Source organism: Rutilus rutilus (genome assembly GCF_951802725.1).
Source record: "Rutilus rutilus genome assembly, chromosome: 22".
In the NCBI taxonomy this organism is placed as follows: domain Eukaryota; kingdom Metazoa; phylum Chordata; class Actinopteri; order Cypriniformes; family Leuciscidae; genus Rutilus; species Rutilus rutilus.
In genome coordinates this window covers 2,127,606-2,145,284 of record NC_140227.1, presented here as the reverse complement: position 1 = coordinate 2,145,284, position 17,679 = coordinate 2,127,606, and the positions used below count along the sequence as shown (strand labels likewise).

At 40.8% G+C, this 17,679-nt stretch overlaps 1 protein-coding gene across 2 annotated transcripts in view; it reads right to left on the bottom strand.

Moving 5' to 3' along the window:
• Positions 1-4,846: 4,846 nt before the first annotated feature.
• Positions 4,847-17,679, bottom strand: part of itga7 (integrin, alpha 7) — a 46,006-nt gene continuing 33,173 nt past the window's right edge. The window contains exons 18-26 of one of the 2 annotated variants that reach the window (XM_084394659.1): positions 15,559-15,636; positions 15,295-15,397; positions 13,486-13,692; positions 13,289-13,405; positions 13,094-13,207; positions 10,194-10,292; positions 9,993-10,118; positions 8,441-8,569; positions 4,847-5,487 (exon numbers count right to left, since the gene is read on the bottom strand). In XM_084394659.1, the coding sequence (XP_084250785.1) occupies positions 8,453-8,569; positions 9,993-10,118; positions 10,194-10,292; positions 13,094-13,207; positions 13,289-13,405; positions 13,486-13,692; positions 15,295-15,397; positions 15,559-15,636 (961 nt within the window). In that variant the 3' untranslated portion in view covers positions 4,847-5,487; positions 8,441-8,452. The remainder of the gene's footprint in view (positions 5,488-8,440; positions 8,570-9,992; positions 10,119-10,193; positions 10,293-13,093; positions 13,208-13,288; positions 13,406-13,485; positions 13,693-15,294; positions 15,398-15,558; positions 15,637-17,679) is intronic. The other variant, XM_084394658.1, reaches the window with a different exon arrangement.

Sequence of the window (17,679 nt, the reverse complement as noted above, 5' to 3'; positions counted from 1 at the left end):
CTGCTCATGTGCGTTTTGTTATGATCGGAGCAAGCCAACTGTATCGTGTGGAGCTATGTCTACCGAGGTGGGTAATACATCATACACATTATCATAGAACATTGACATGACGTAAAGCAATTCGTGTTTCGCGCTCGTTCTCGTTCTCGCTTCTCACGAGACTTCCAATTTCTATCTTGCCGGGACGATAGTCCCCAAGTTGCAAGGTTGGTTTTCCGCCTGGGAACGCTGGGGGGAGCAGGGAAAGTCACCAATATAACCAGAACAGGTTGTTTAACCGTCCAAATGATTTCTAGACAGTTTTATTAAGTTAAAAAAGGTACCAAGGTCTGCTTTAAAGCATATTAAAAACACCACATCGACATATAAACAATATTAAAAGCTGGATTTTCAACACAAGGGGACTTTAATATCTAGTAGATAAATATCTTGCAGTGTATTTTCAAATTACTTTCTTTTCTTTTTTCAAATCTCCATGATTTATTGATAAATCAGTTTCTTTCTCAAAAACATTTCACTATGATTGTCCCCAGAACTTCTAAATACAAACAAGCTATTTTGTTCCATCAGATTTTCATCAGACTGCAGAAATGTCAACTTTTAGAATATTAATTATAGTTCTATATGATATCCGATATTATCTGATTGAAAATAAACTCATTTGTGGTTTAGCATCAGTTCACCAAGTGACAGTAACTGCTCAAATGAAACATAAACACACAGTCGCTGGTATAATGCCCTTTTCACAAGATGTAAAATAAGTCTCTGATGTCCCCAGAGTGTGTATGTGAAGTTTTAGCTCAAAATACCCCACAGATATTGTTATACAGCATGTTAAAGTTGTCACTTTTTGAGGGTGAGCAAAAACGCAGTTTTTGTGTCTGTCCCTTTAAATGCAAATGAGCTGCTGCTCCCGGCACAGGGGGCGGAGATTCTAGGGTTGGTGATGTCACTAACCCGCGAGGAATGTGGTGTAGTCTCTACCAGCCGTTTGTTGTAGTCCTTAAAAAATGATTTCTGTAAAAGCAAATATCTCCCTTTGCTTTGAACTTTGAGCGTTTTAACTTTGCAGATGTTGTTTATGCTCAAACAGCAACATTACACACTAACTAAAGTTAGACAAGTGAAATCATAATCAACCACCCCTTTAATTAAATTCTTCTCATCTGTGTATTTCATTACACTTTAAAATAATACTCCACACATCTATAAACTGAGAGAGCGACATCTAGTGATCAAACTGGTACTACACAAGTGCCAATAAATAAACTGTATTATTATTATTTCACAGTTTTTATATACAGCTCCTAAGAATAGGGGTAAGTACAATAGAACTCTATAAACATAGTCATAAATATGAAACTATAAATACAAGTATAAATTTATGATGTACAAAAAAACAGCAAGAATAAAGAGTGTATAAGCACGTTGTCTTAAGCTGTTTCTCCTCACAAATGTACTCGTTTATTTGGTAACACTTTATTTTACAGTGTCCTTGTTACATATGTTACATGTAATTACCATATTAATAAAAGTAAATTATGCATAATTACATGCAACTAACCCTCAACCAAAACCTAATCCTACCCTAACCCTATTGTCATGTCTCTGTTTGAGTTTAGTTCTGTGATTTAGTTTCCCCCTGTCTGTTCCATTAGTTCATCTGTCTCACCTGTGCCCTGTTAATCACCCCATTTATTATCTCGTTAGTTTTGCCCCAGCTGTGTCTTATCTCCCTGATCTGTTTCCCAGTGTATTTTAGCCCTGTGTTTTCTTTGAGTCTTTGTCAGGTCATTGTATTGTCTTCATTGTCACTGAGCCTGTGTAAGAGAGTTTTCTGAAGTTCCTGAATTCCTAAGTTCCTGAGTATTCCTGTAATCTGAGTTTGTGAATAAACCAGCTGCATTGAAATCCTGTCTCCTTGTCTTCAACCTGCAATACCCTGACAGAGACAGAATGACCCGATCTAAAAAACTAAACATGGAGCAAGGGAAGTTGTCTTTATGTGGAAAAATTCCTCGTCTACTATCAAGATGTGAGTAAAGATCTTGATGGTGTTTTGGAGAGGGTTGAGCAGTCCACTTGAACAGATGTTGTTGTTGGATGATCTTCATCTCCCCTTCACTGAGTTCATCGACCGCACCCTGTGGGTGTGTGGCTCTTCCCTCACAGTGGGAGTCCTGGATGATCCTTTCATCCAGCCTGACCCTCTCGTCCAGCCCGATCTCCACATCCCGTTGGATCTCCCAGTCAAGCCTCTAGTCGCCTGCCCAGTAAAGCCAGAACCTGAGCCAGTCATCTGCACAATCGAGCTTATCTCCAAGGGATGATGACTTCTCCGATCTCCCTCCTCTCATCGGCCCAGCCGATCCAGAGCCCGACGCCTGCCCAGCCGAGTCAGAGCCAGTCACCTGCCCAGCCGAGTCAGAGCCAGTCGCCTGCCCAGTCGAGTCAGAGCCAGTCGCCTGCCCAGTCGAGCCACCACTCCCTACAATGCCCCTTCGCCGACGTAAGAGGAAGAGGAAGAGGACCCGTCAGGCTCGCCAGACTCCGGAGGACGTACCTGGAGTCCTCGCCCTGTCAGCCCCGCCTCTGCGCCTCGCACTACCGGCCCCGCCTCGGTGCCACGCCATGTCCAAGTCACGCCACGCCAAGCCTGAGACCCCTCAAGTCAAGCCTGCACTTCACGCCAGTCCAGCCGAGCCTGCACTTCACGCCAGTCCAGCCGAGACTGAGACTGAGAGCGTCATGCCCGCCGAGCCAGAGTCTGATCCAGAACCTGATCCGCCCTGGTCCCCCGAGCTGCATGATCCTCCGTGGCCGCCTGAAAGACCGTCTCCGCCCTGGCCACCTGAACTGCCGGCTCCGCCCTGGAGGCTTCCTGTCCTGCCAAGCCACGCCCTCGTCAGCCTCCAGGGCGCCCACCCTCCCACCCCATTTGATGGTATATCTACGGCGCGAGGACGCACCTACCGGGAGGGGGGAGTTATGTCACGTCTCTGTTTGAGTTTAGTTCTGTGATTTAGTTTTCCCCTGTCTGTTCCATTAGTTCATCTGTCTCACCTGTGCCCTGTTAATCACCCCATTTATTATCTCGTTAGTTTTGCCCCAGCTGTGTCTTATCTCCCTGATCTGTTTCCCAGTGTATTTTAGCCCTGTATTTTCTTTGAGTCTTTGTCGGGTCATTGTATTGTCTTCATTGTCGCTGACACTGACATTGATGCTGACACCAATAGTAAGTACATGTAATTATTATTACACAGTACTTAAATATATAATTACACTGTAACAGTGACACCTTAAAATAAAGTGTAACCATTTATTTTTATGTATACATTTATTTAATTGAATCTATAATCAAGAGAAAGAGTCCCTCGGTGCAGTGAAGTTGATGAACAGATAACATGTGGAGATCCAAGGGGCCTAAACGGGGACACAGTTTGATGTGTCTTTGTTGAAGCAGTGAACTGAGAGAAAACACACTGTTGTTCCCGCATGCTTCAAAATAACCTCCATCATCCCTGTGCCAAAGATCTTCTGCTTCACAATCAACCAGTAACAGTGAATGCAGTGTGAGTCTACGGTCGGTCATGTACATGCAACCCTGCAGGGGTGTGTATATGTTGCAATGACAAAATGATCAGTTTCTGTATATCCACAGGCATTTTGGCCCCCTAAAGGAGGGATGGTGGTGATCAATGCATTAGATTAGAAAAACGACATGATTGTTCAAAATATCTCAATCAAGTACTGATCCCTGCAATTCCACATATGAAAATATGATCCACATAATTTGACATATAAGAGTTCATTGTCCTATAAAACATCCTGTAAGTTTAAGAACTCAAAACGTCCTCATTAGTTCAAAAACAGCTTTTATTGAAACCAATGACTCATTTTGGATTTTGTCACATAATGAAGTAATAGAGCGACGAAAGATTGCAGAATCAGATCAAAGGCTACTTCTACATCATCACATCTCGCCCACTGGCACATTAGTGAGACGAGAAAGAGAGAAGACGATCAAATAACATTACCTTCCAAAGGATCTTAATGCTATGAAAGTGCTTGTTTGTTTTCAACAATGTGAATGTCTCAGTAGAGCATTATTTGTTTGTTCGGTGCATTTCACTGTGGATTCATTGGTAAATCAGTCGCAATTTCGGCGCAGGCTTTGCAAACAGACTTATACTTTAAGATATGGACTCGACAGCAATTGCCCTCCAAATATGAACTCACGCCATATCAAGCTTACATTAAAGAGTCTAAGGGCACTTTTAAACCTGTAGATTGTTTGCTTTGTTCAGAAACTGGGACTTAAAATGCATTACAATGTTGCATTTTCTTTTTGGTTCGGTTCTGCAGCATTTGAAAACGTACCATCACATGTGAGTAAAACTGTCCTCTTATTGGTCAGAGTTTCCTCTGCGTCATCCATCAAGATGATTGACAGGTTTGCTCTGCTTGGCTTTATCTGTAGCTGTCGAGATGCACGCAAACACTGATATGATTAGTCGTCATTCTCGCTTTAACTGATAAATTAAAGCTATATTTATATATATCTGAGCCTATATTTATATATACCTAAAGAAACTGAACTAAGGGAGAAACGCACCAGATTCCGAAACAAATGCTTCAAATGGCTCATTAAGTCTTGGCTAATTTCTTTATAACATATGAGTTTAGAATCTGCAATGAGCCGATCAGATCATTGATTCAATTGTTGTGTCGTCCTGAAATGGCCCTACAGTATGTTATATATTGTCTGTTTTTTTTTATTTTTAAAGATATTTATTACCTTAATGGTGAGGTTTTGTTTTATTTTTTATTTATATAATTTATTATTGTATATCATCATATAGCGATGTTAAAGCATTAAAGCATTATAGACAACAGTATGATTGTTGAAAAGCTGCTATAAATGATGTGTATTGATAAAAAATAGCACCATACAAATACAATTCACTTTATGTCATGAGTGTCTTAGGATGATGTGTGCCAAGTTTCACATGAACTGAAAACTTTATCGTTCTGGTGATGATGAAATATGAAGACCCTTATACATGTTTCAAAGTTGATAATCTATAAATCGTGACACAGACCTGCAGCTGATTTATGAGTTTACAAACACCATCACACTCAATTCAACATTATTATGTTAAATAACACGTGCATATATTCCCATCTATATAGAGTCTATCTCCAGCTAGACCCAGCTGTCCTCCAAAAATGTTCTGAAGAAAATGTAACTTACAGTAAAAATATGTAGCAGTGTATGTTTATGGTCAGTGCACGTCCACTGCAGTCTCTGGTCAGCGTCCACGTTTCTGAGGAATATTATATTGTCCCATCACTCCAGTGGGTCGCCCATTGCTTTTTGTGCAAAATAAAAGTCTTGTCCAGAAATGGCGTCTCTTGCCGCAGGATCTTCACAGCCTGATACTGGGGCACTTGATCTTCATACCGAACCCTATGGAAGAAACCACACTGCGAAAGAGAAAGAGGTCGAATGAGATAAAGATTTATATACAGCACAAAATAAAATCACCTTTGAAAACACACTGTGTGACCTTGATGCCAGGGTCCAAAGTTAACACATGCTCAGAGCCAAATGTGAGTAAAAAAGAATGTTTGGCTCATAACTTTTATATGATCTATGTTCAAAGTTCCATAGTGATAATTCATAATCCTCCATCAAGTGTGGCGGGACATTTATTCACACCATGCTCGTCTGTTTCAGCTGAAGATGCTTTCGCTCTATCAACCTCTGTTTTTCCTTTACTGTGTTATCTTGTGTTAGTGTTTTAGTCTTTTGATAAAGTCTAATGACTTATTCACATGTAACATTTGCACATCTTTTATACTTTTATTAGATCAGGATGTGCTCAATTGTATTCCTTGTCCTAAGCATCAACCTCAATGCAACATTCTGAAGCATTGACAAATCCATAATCATCATTCTTCATAGAACTGCAGGCTATAATTCTTGAAGAATAATTCTTATTGTTCTATATTTGTTGATTACATGCATATAACACCGTCATGCATTATGAGAACTCATTACCCAAGTCTATTCATTAATAAAAATGATTGAAAATCTTTGTCCTGCATTTAGGCACAATATATAAAAACACTCAAAATAATTAATTGGTTTGAGTAGGGCCAACTTAAATTATACAAATTAGTTAAATCAAATCTTTTTATGAGTATTTAGAACTTTCTTTTTCTTTCAAGTTCACAGAACTGATATAATTTAAGCAAACTGAACCGTTTAATTGTTTTGAGTTTTATGAAATTATTTCTTTTAATTTAGATGAACTTAAGTTTAACCAGAGCCCGTCTACGGAGAGCCTGCCCACTCCCTATTAAGTCCTGTTGTACCGAATTTTGGTTGTAGTACCACCAGAGTTCCACTGGGGGCGATCGCCATGAGTGCAAAATGAATGGGAGTCAATGGGGCTAGACAGCTAAATTTGTCTCTTTCACCCGATTGCCGTTGAGAAATCTCAGATCTGATTGTAGATTTTGCAAGTTCAACATGGGTTTTAGGTCGAAAGTTGAATGAACGAGTACTTATGTCGTTTTGATTTCTTACAGGTTGAGTTGTTGTTGCCCATAACACGCTAGCATTCTGCTAATGACGTCAGCATTCTGACGTCATTGACATTTTGAAAGACTTTTTAAAGCAACTAAGTGACTCTAAAAAATCTAACACCCAGCAATGTGTAATTTCTTTGCATCTCCTTTCGAATACAACATTCAAATTACTAGATAAAAAATTATATCCTGAGAAAAGTGGATTTTGAGGGGTATACCACCATTGACCTCCATTCATTCTGCACTCGTCCTGTGAGCGCCCTCATATGGAATCAGAGAGGAACTGCAACCAGTTCAGAAGCCGGAAGTGTAGTGAGAGTGAAACTTCTCGCCATATTAGACATTCTCTGGTTTAACTGAAACTGGGCTGGGATTTCTATTTCCCAGCATGCTTTGCCGATGGCACTCGAAAGGGAGAGTAAATGTTAAAATTAAGTGTAAAATAAAGATGGCGTCTGAAAGTTGGGGTTGCTGGTCAGTTTGTGTGTAAATGTATGTTTGACCAACATCTTCACCTTCTGAAATAATTTCTAGCGAGAAATTACTATTGTAGTAATGAAATATTCGCTTAGCAATCACCAACGCTCACTCTATTTCGCTGTAGATCATTAAACTGATCAGAAGTCTGTCTGAAATCAGTTTCATGACCTTCGTGTGCAAACGCTGCCTATGAAGTGATTGCCTAATTTTCAGTTTTCAGACGCAGCCAAAAATAGGTCTGTGTGTGGACGTGTGCAGTCCTTCTGATGATCAACATTACGTCACACAGATGTGCTGGAACGCAGGCTACTGAAGTATACCAGCTGACTTTCTCTTATTACAGAGAGTGAACGTTTGTTCTGCCTTGATTCCTACACCGACACCACTGTCGTCAATAGTTAAAAGTAATTATGTTATCCTCACTACAACAAATTTGTCATGTTTGGATTGGGTTTTGTTTTCTCTTTCATGCTTCCTGTCTTTTATTTTGTAATTTGGCTTGGTCTGGGTTCCTGGTTTTGTCATGTGATTCCCTTCCTACAGTATCATGTTATCATGTCATGTGCTTCCCTTCATGTGCAACTCTTGTGTCATATTCTTATTGGTTTATTGGTTCATTGTGTTCAGGTGTGTCTTGTTAAGTCATTAGTCTTGTGTATTTAAGCCCTCATGTTCAAGCCAAGCTTAGTCAAGTCAAGCTTTGTTCATTTTTGTACACATGTATGTTATTGTTACATGTCTGCTCTGTCTTGTGTGTTTTTGGTTCAGTCCCTGTGACCTAGTTTTCCCCGGTCTGTCTAATTAGCAATGTCATTCACCCTGTTAATCACTTATCTCATTAGTTCTAGTTTATACACTCCCTGTGTCCGATCTCGTCTATGTGTAACTGTTATGTTAGTGTGTGGATGATGCCCTCCTGTGGATTTATTAAAGACTTTATTTAGGAATTCTCCCTCGTTGTGCAACTTTCAACATAGCGTTACGTGACAGTTATCATTACAGTAACACTTTATTTTACAGTGTCCTTGTTACATATGTTACATGTAGTTTCTATAGTAATAACTATAAATTATACATAATTACATGCCACTAACTCTAAACCAAACCCTATAGTAAGTACATGTAGTTAATTATTATTACTCAGCACTTAAATGTATAATTACATTGTAACACAGACACCGTAAAATAAAGTGTAACCTAAATTAGTGATGCTGCAAAACAAGAAGGTCTGGCCCTGATGCCATACGTCACCGCTTCAGTATTAGATCACGGATAATCCCAATATTATTTAGGTACTGGTTATCATGCCATTGACACTTCTAGTTTGTAAAGCCACAGCACAGCAGCACACACTGAGTTGTACCACATGAGGCTGTTATTGGAGGTCCGTGGCCTGTTTTCTCTCCGCATCAGACGGCTGAAGCTGAAGCTCAGCGCGGTAATACTCCGTCTCATAGTGAGGCTTCCTCTCGGTGCGCTTGAAAAAACCACACTGCTCCACCACACAAATATGTACAGGTACAGAAAGAAGGAAACATGAAGAACTAGCGATGGGTGGTTAAATCATTACAAGTATTGTATAGACAATAATATGCAATCAATTCAGTCACATATGCTCAATGACTACTTTTAGGTGCAACAAAAAGCTATTTTTGGTGCATTTTTGGCTAGAAAAATAGAAGTACATGACTGACAACTGGTAAGTTCACCATGATCAACATTATCATAACTCTATCATGACCATGTCAGCATGCCAAATTATTCTTTTGGGCATCCACAATGACTGTAGATGATCAAACGATTGAGAGGTTATGGGTGCACTGCAAAAAATGATTTTCTTTCTCAGTGTTTTTGTCTTGTTTTCCAATACAAATACTGTATAAACATTCTTAAATCAAGGTATATTTACTGGAGAAGCAAAATTACAAAAGTTTTTGCTTAAAACAAGAACATATCTGCCAATAGGGTCCGAAGATCTTGTTTTTCCGTTAAATTAAGTTTCTTTTTCGGACCCCATTGGCAGATATATTGCTTATTGTTTTAAAGCACCCATATTATGCTTTGGGGGATATTCCCTTTCATGCAGTGTGTAATAGAGCTGATTGTGAATGTAAAAGGTCGGCAAAGATCAAAGTGCAGATAAATGGAGTTCTTGTCTCTCAAAATAAAGAAGTGATTCTGAACTGAAACGAGTCGTCAGTAATTCCAGTCGCACTTCCTGCTGAACCTATATAGGTTTGTAACTAATTTGCATAATTTGCCAGTCCATGGTCTTGACTGGCTGAACAGCATCTCTTTGCCCCGCCCTCAATCACTGTAGTGTATCTGAGACTGGAAGAGTTTGGTTCGTGTTGTTCATGTGGAGAAGACGCTGTTTTCTGCTGACAGAGCAAATCCACTTTGATCCAGTAAAAGAGTGATTGCTGAGTATCAAGAGCTGAGGAAGATCCAGAGCTGAATTTCAGATATGATAAAAGGCATTTGGTTTCCGACATGCACTGTTATGTGGTGAACCAATCACAGCAGACTGGGCCATCTGACCAATCAGAGCAGAGCAGCTCTCAGAAAGGCGGAGTTTAGAGAGACTGAATCCTTGATGAACCGTTTCAGACACTGAGAGAAAACAACTGATGCTGCAGTGGATATTATCAGGAAATCAGAGTGTATTTTTTTACCTTGAATGCATGTAAACCTGTTGTAGGAGACTCCAAAACAACATTAGGAAGCTTTAAAATAACATAATAGTCACTTCAATTTTTCAGACACCTAGACTTAGCATCTTTGATGTAAGAATGTTTAGAAATTTTTCCTGAAAAAAAAAAAGCAAAAATACTGAGGGAAAGAAAAAATCCTCTTTTGCAGTGTGCAGGTTGTGCAATAAGAGCAGAAGCTTGAGGGTTCAGGTGTACACTCACCTTCCACAGTACACACACGAGCAGCGCGAGGACAATAACTCCGGCCAGGACGGCGATGAGAATGATCCACCACGGGATCGAGTGCTGGTCTGCGAGCCCATGCTCTGGGTAAATCATCACTGACACCTGCACACACACAAACACTGATGACACGAACACGCGTGTGTGAGCGTGTGTGTGTGTGCGCGTGTGATATCTGACCTGTGTGGCAGCGTCCTTCAGCACTAGATGCCTGATGTCGGATTTAATGGTGATATTGGCTCTGACCAGCAGCTCCACGGCACTGACAGATGAAAACTCCTAATAAACAGGAAAAGTGCTCTCACTATGAACCCTGGGCACATTATGGACATCACTGATAATCACTGATGAATTATACGTGTTGGAGGTGTTTGCTGTTTCCATCTTTTAACCCACAGTAAATATTAAAGGGGTCATGACATGGTTTTTGTTTATGTTCCCTTAGGTGCAGTTATAGTATTACTATAGTTTTTTGGACAAAAAAACTTTTACATTTGAGTGATTTATGACCTTTTCCCAACAGTCTGTTTTGGGGGTGTTTCCCCTTTAAGAGTTCATTGTTAACGCCCACTGTTATGATTGGCTAACGTCATTGGCTAAAAGTAGTTTTAAGATGAAATACATTACTTACAGTTTGCCGCGTCGTTGGGGCCCAGAATAGTCGGCACGACCTGATCTTTAAGCAAAAGTTTTCTGGCAAAGCCAGCATCACACTGAGATTTGTTCTTAAAACAATCATCCTTGAAATGTAGAGAACACACGCTTAAATTAACACTGCCGTGACTGGGAGGTCCGCAAAAAATAAACTGCATCCATTTTTCCCTGACGTCTGGATCGTTTGACAGCGTATTCAGACATTTTGTTTGTCCACAGCCAGGAACAGCACATCTGCGTCATCGCAATCTTCTTGTAAACAGACGCACTCGCTGCACGTCACACCTGTGGCGTGACAATGATGCGAAATGAGGCGTAGTTGTCTTGCGCTAGAGGCGGTCATATGCAAACGACTGGTACGTCACTTCGTACCGTGACATCACATCTTACCATGGATCCCCAACGAGCTGTAATTAGAGCTTGATTAAAGGTGAACTAAGTAACTTTTTTACCTTAACTGAACAGCTTCGGAGTCATTGGAATGTTTATAATACTTATTTCGGGTTGAATGGTGGTCGTTTCGCACCCCCCTGGTGCCCGTGAGCGGAAAATACGCACTTGCAACTTTGGGGAAGTTGTCAACGTCAGGAAGTATCGCGTGATATCAGGTCTCGCGATGTAAACAATTGCTTTACGGCCAAAAGAAATCTGCTAAAATGCCGTCATTATTGCGCACCCTCACGCTGTCCGAACCTGAATGAAGAAGACGTTTTAAAGAATGTCCCATCTGCTTTGATGTCGTTGATCTGCTAGCCTCTGGTGTCTGAGAATCACCAACGAGTTTTTACAACAGAGTTGTCAAATATCTATTCTGAAGCTGTGGGGGAGCTCTAGAGAGAAACCTGCGCGCAAAAAGCGAGAATACAGCGTAGAAATCCCGAAGTTACTGAATGCAGCTTTAAATAAATGCTTTGTTTATAATGGGGAGGACGTCTTAAACTATGAAACTTGCAGGAAGTTTTAATGGTACAAAGACCTCTTACAGTCTAATGTAATGTAAAGGCAAATGTCATGACCCCTTAAGAATTCCTTTTGGTGTAAAGGTTCTTGCAACCCGAGTCCGAAATTCTTGCATGTTAAAAAATAATTATCGTTGTGTGTCAATCACGTTTACAACTTCCGTCCGGCATAAAACAATACGGATCTGGTTCAATTTTCTGTGTTTTTCACATCCGTAGCATTTGGAGAAGTGTTTTGACAATTCAGAGCCTCTGTACGAGCAAACGCCAAAATCCAGAACTGTTCAGGATCAACAGGTTCATGGAAATCGGTGGTCTTCTTTTTAATATGTGGCTCCAGTGTCGCTAGCAGAGCATCAAACTGAGATATCCTGAAGTCAACTTTGAACTCTCCTTCCTCTCTACGCAATCTCAGGATTGGATGGACCCAATATTTCCTCTTCTTTCTCTTTTTAAGAAGAGAGAGAACAACAAAATCATCCTCATTATTTGTAATGTTTTGCCATTTTTTTCGCAATGGATTAATATGCATCGGACTCAGTGTGCAAGCTTTCTGTGCGTGACGAATTTTTAGGATGACGAATACAAAAAAACGCATACAAATGTTTTGGACTCTTTAGTGTGCAAGGACCGTCTTGGGCGGCACGGAGCGTCTTGGACGGTGAGAGCAGCGAGGAGAGTTGAAGACAGGTCAACTTTATGGTAATAAGCTATGACGAGGTTCGGCGGCAACCAATCAGAATGCAGAAGTCCTCCACCTGAGAGGATTCCTGAGAACGCAATCCTATAAACATTGGTTCCGACCATATTAGTTCCCAAGCAAAATGGAGGAGAAGTTAATTATTTCTGTTGCGGGTTTCCCATTGTTGTATGACTTGAAAGAAAAAGCCACGCAACACTATTTATAGGCAACATTTTTGCGCTAGAATGCTTGTTTTTCAGCGGGAATGCAATTCATTTGCTCAAAACAACACCGATTTTGACCAATTGCATTAAGGCTACAACCAGGAAAGTTATTGTTATTGTAATGTAAACTGCACACAAATCAATGTTAATGTTAATTAAAGACCAAGTCTAGTAAACGTCCTATAAACTACATGTTGAAATTAGACACGCAGTTGACCATGAAGAAAAAAGCCACACCACACAAATGGAATTTGTTTATTTCGTTAGCAAAGTAACTATAATTGTTAAGTTCTTTCCATAGGTCATTTTCTTACGCTATACCCTACGTGTGGCCAGTCTGCACAAATACTGATCAACATGCTTATTTTCTTTGCGGCCCCTTTAAATAAAGTTTAAAAAAAGATCACGCCTTCGATCAACGTCAGAGCATCAGAGCGTCCCCGAATCTTTCTCCGGCGTCGTTGCGGCGAGAGCGGCGGTGGTGTGATCATACAGTAACTCTCCATTGCTGTCCCACCATATCAAGAGGACAACTGACGTGTAAGAGCGACTGTCTCTCACCTCCATGAAAGTGCTGTTCCACAAGTTTGCTCGGATCCTGATATGGATGGAGTCGGAGAACGTGTCTAGAGGACACCGGAAGAGCAGGCAGCGCGCAGAGCCCAGTAAACAATCCTGAAACACACCAGCAGCTCAGATCTCAATCCACAGCAGATTGAGGAATGATAGATATGGTGTGCTCTGGTTCACACTCACCAGTGTGAGAGATTTCCTTCTCTCAGACGCAGACACAGCGGGAGTGATCTTGCCTACAGGGTTTTTGAGAGCCACGTCTGCTTCGGTCTCCAGATGCGAGCGTGCCTTTCTGCTGCTCTGTTCACAGATGATGTGTGTAAACGTCTCCTGCATTTACTGATGAGCAGGAGCTTCATTTGATGTGTGTTTGCGAGTACCTTGAGGTTTTCAGCCTGTGGCGATTGATGTCTGCCCAGACGCAGAGGGTCGAGCGCAGACTGCGGTTCACAGCGAGTGTGTGGATGTCCGTCGACCTGCAGAGACCTCGGATACAACAGCCACTTCCTGTTGATCAGCTCGTACGGCCACATGATGTTCAGAGACGCCGAGCCGAACGTTTGCAGAGGCTGCCCAGCATTAGACACCTGTTAACACACATCGAGTTATTTCTGTCCTGTTCCTTCCACTTCTCCATACAATTTATCCAGAAACTAGATGATTTGGAGAGAGCAAATGGAGACTTCTAATAATAATAATAATAATAATAATTTGTTACATTTATATAGCGCTTTTTTTTCCTGGGTATTCAAAGCACTTTACATGTAATCTCCTCAACCACCACCAATGTGCAGCTCCACCTGATGATGGACGGCAGCCATATTGCGCCAGAACGCCCACCACACACACACACACACCACACACTTACAGCTTACTGGTGGAGAGGAGACAGTGATGAAGCCAATCAGTATATGGGGATGATTAGGAGGCCATGATGGACAGAGGCCAAGGGGCAAATTTGGCCAGGATGCCGGGGTTACACCCCTACTCTTTTTCGAAGGACATCCTGGGATTTTTAATGACCACAGAGTCAGGACCTCGGTTTAACGTCTCATCCGAAGGACGGTGCTCTTTGACAGTATAGTGTACCGATCACTACACTGGGGCGTTAGGACCCACACAGACCACAGGGTGAGCGCCCCCTGCTGGCCTCATTAACACCTCTTCCAGCAGCAACCTGGTTTTCCCAGGAGTCCCAGTCTTGGGCTACAGGGTGATCTGGCTGCTGGCTACGCAGCCATATTAATACGCAGAATAAAGGGGCGGGGCCTGATTGAGTTAGTTAGTAGTGTGTTAAACTGGCGGTTATGGTAAGGGGCGAGACATTTCCCAAACACACTCGAAGCGCTCGACCAATCACAACACACTGCTCCAGCCGACCAATCAGAGCACAGTGTGCTTTTCAGAAGGAGGGGCTTCATAGAGACAGGAACTAAACAGAGCGTTACTGACAGACTGGGAAGAGAGGAGAATGGCAACAATGGAGAATATGAGGAGAATAATCAACATTCAAGCAGGAAAACCTGTTCTAGTAGAAGAATACCTTTATAAAGCATTCTACATAAAGGCTTTTGTTACCGGACTTGTTAGTTAAATAATGGAATGTTGTTCATTTTTAACCAAAAATGTCCATAGTGCAGCTTTAAAGGACATATAGATGAAAACTTCCTTAAAGTCCCCCTGTGGTGAAAATCCAGCTTTTAATGTTGTTTATATGTCTATGTGGTGTTATTAATATGCTTTAAGACAAACCATGTGTAAATTCATAAGTCGACACCATTGCTGAGTATTTCCTCCTTAAAACTGCAGTGAACCAAAGACAGTCTCAAACACACGCTTTGAAATCGCTGGTGTTTCTGACGTCACAAACTACCTTGTAACCAATCAGATCAACGTGTGATCGTCAACCAGTGGATCTCTGAGCTGAGTGAGTGAGTGAGTGGAGGCGGGGCTCATTTGCATATTGATAGAACCGCGCATACTAAATGAGGCAAGGGTGTCGAGTTACATTCAAGATATTTTAAGGCATGAATACATTTTTTCAAGGAAAAAAAGTTTAAATATGTCATTTTGGTGATCAAAGATGAGTTTTAATGGATACAATTATTGACTACAGGGGGACTTCATATCTTTTGAGATATGATAGAGCACCTTCTGAGGAATAAAATCTTCTGAGCACATGAACTTACAATAAACTCATATTCCACTGCGCTGCCGACGTCCTCCAGTGATGTCATGGCACTCTCACCCATCACGGCTCCGCTGAAGAACATCTGATGAGGACGAGACAGTCTACAGGAGAACAACAAACCACAGTTTAACAGGTGCTTCTGAGAACATTTAACATGAAACATTAGACCCATTTATTGAGATATATCAGCATTCATGAGAAAATAAGCTGCTATTTCAGAAAACACCAACGATCAGAGATGAAAGTCAGTGAACACACACACCCGCTGAGCACCAGAGGAAGCTCGATTACCACTCGCGCGTACGCCGTGACGGGGGCCAAACCCGGCTGTTCACTGATCCTGGGTGGGATTGACACATATGGCATATGTGCATGGCGGAAATCATAACATTTGTTTTGCCACTTTTTACAACAGGGTGAATGAATCTCACAACAATATCCAGGTTACATTTCACCGGGAAGCCATTTTTGTTTTGTGCAGAGCAAAAGTTGTATTTGTTATGCTACAGTGCTAAATGGCCTCCTTTCCAAATAGTAAGCGGTTAGAAGAAAAAAAGAACAGTCAAGGGCCAGATTTACTAACAGCAAACCCTCTGTTGGTGTTAAAAAAATACTGTGAGGATTTACTAAAGACGTGCAGTGAAATATTAGCAATGAATGACAGTTATTTTTGTGGCTGACCGTATAGAGAATGTGAAGATACGTTGCATGCTAGGATGGCGGTGCCATCCTATGAGGATCACTCGCTAATACTAATATTGAAATTGATACCCGGGAGAACGAATGATATGGAGAAAGGGAAAAGAGCAAGAGAAGGGACCCTACCCAGACAAACTAAACGCAAAACAACAGTATTTGGACAAATTAAAGACTAATCACATGAGAGGACAGCAACCGACAATGAACATGGGAAACACAGGGGTATAGGAACAATCAGGGACTAAAACCAGGAAAAACTACAACAAACTACAAACACGGCAATCGGGACAGGAAGTAACATAAAAGTCCTGACAAGACATGGGGAACATGTAATAAATAAAAAATAATAATAATAAAAATAAAAAAAATAGAGTGGCTGCATCTGAAATCACATTTCCCTACAATATAGTAAGCGAAGAACAGTAGGCTATGTGACAAAAGAAGTATGTCCAAATTCAGCAGTACTCATAAAAGAGCAGGCAACATGTCCCCGGATGATCTACTACTGCTGCTGAGATTCTTAAGTGTGCATATGATGAACACTTTACTATCCCATGAGGCCACAGGAGAGGATTTATTAATGACAGTGAAGCGACGCAACTGATGCTGGTGGGTCCAATGACATCATGGCGAATGCGTGTATTCATACTACACACACGTATATAAGAACATACTTTTTTAGCAGTCATGAAGTAATTATTTATTCAAAATAAGTGCCTACTCAAGAGAGCATGTGATTTCAGATGCAGCCAGTTACTCACGGTCTCGATTGCATATGCATTTGTAGGAGTTTCCCTTTTAGATGCAAAAATTATGGGCGGAGAGGATTTAAATGAGGCAGCGGCTGTTTACACTATGTAAAAATACCTGTAGCCTATTTTCTTTGCAATAAGTGTAAATAGTAGTTAGATACTATTTGCACCTAAGTATTTTACAACATTATAAAACAGTATGCAATAATAACATATTGAGTGTAAATTATATATTTATTAAACAAATGCCACCTTATTGAGACAATAAATCCCTCCCTACACCTAACCCTACCCCTATAAACACTTTATTATTAAATAATCGTTGGGCACTATAATTGCACTTTTCACATATTTTCTTAATATTTATTGAAAATAAATGCCTTTTTAATGTTATTATTTAATTTGCGCTGCTCTTGGTAGATTGCGTTGGTTGGTCATTATGGAAATGATCCGGCTGCGTGTGCGTTCTTTAAGAGTATGTTTACATGACGCCATTTTTAACTGAAAACGGAAAACTTTTTATACGTTTTGGCCGTTCATTTACATGACAACAGAGTTTTGGTGGCCTGAGAATGCAAACTTTTTAAAACAGGTTTCAAAGTGCAAGTTTTTGAAAACAATTCTGTTAGCCACGTTTCCATTAGGCCTACCCTTCAATTTACACAAATTGAAATTGAAAATTGAAAATACGCCCAATGGAAACACGTCAATTTCTACCAAAAACCCCCATATATATATATATCACAAAAAAGGTTTTTACGCTCATATGAGGTGTTTTTTTAGGCAATTCTTTGGAATATTACGGAAACCTGCAAAGGAAAGTTTTTTCACATTTACAGGTCAACTGGTGTACGTAACAGTCGATCAATCTTTAAAGAAGGCGCGAATGTTTGGACAGAATCTTTATTAAACTTTGCTGGAATACTGGATTC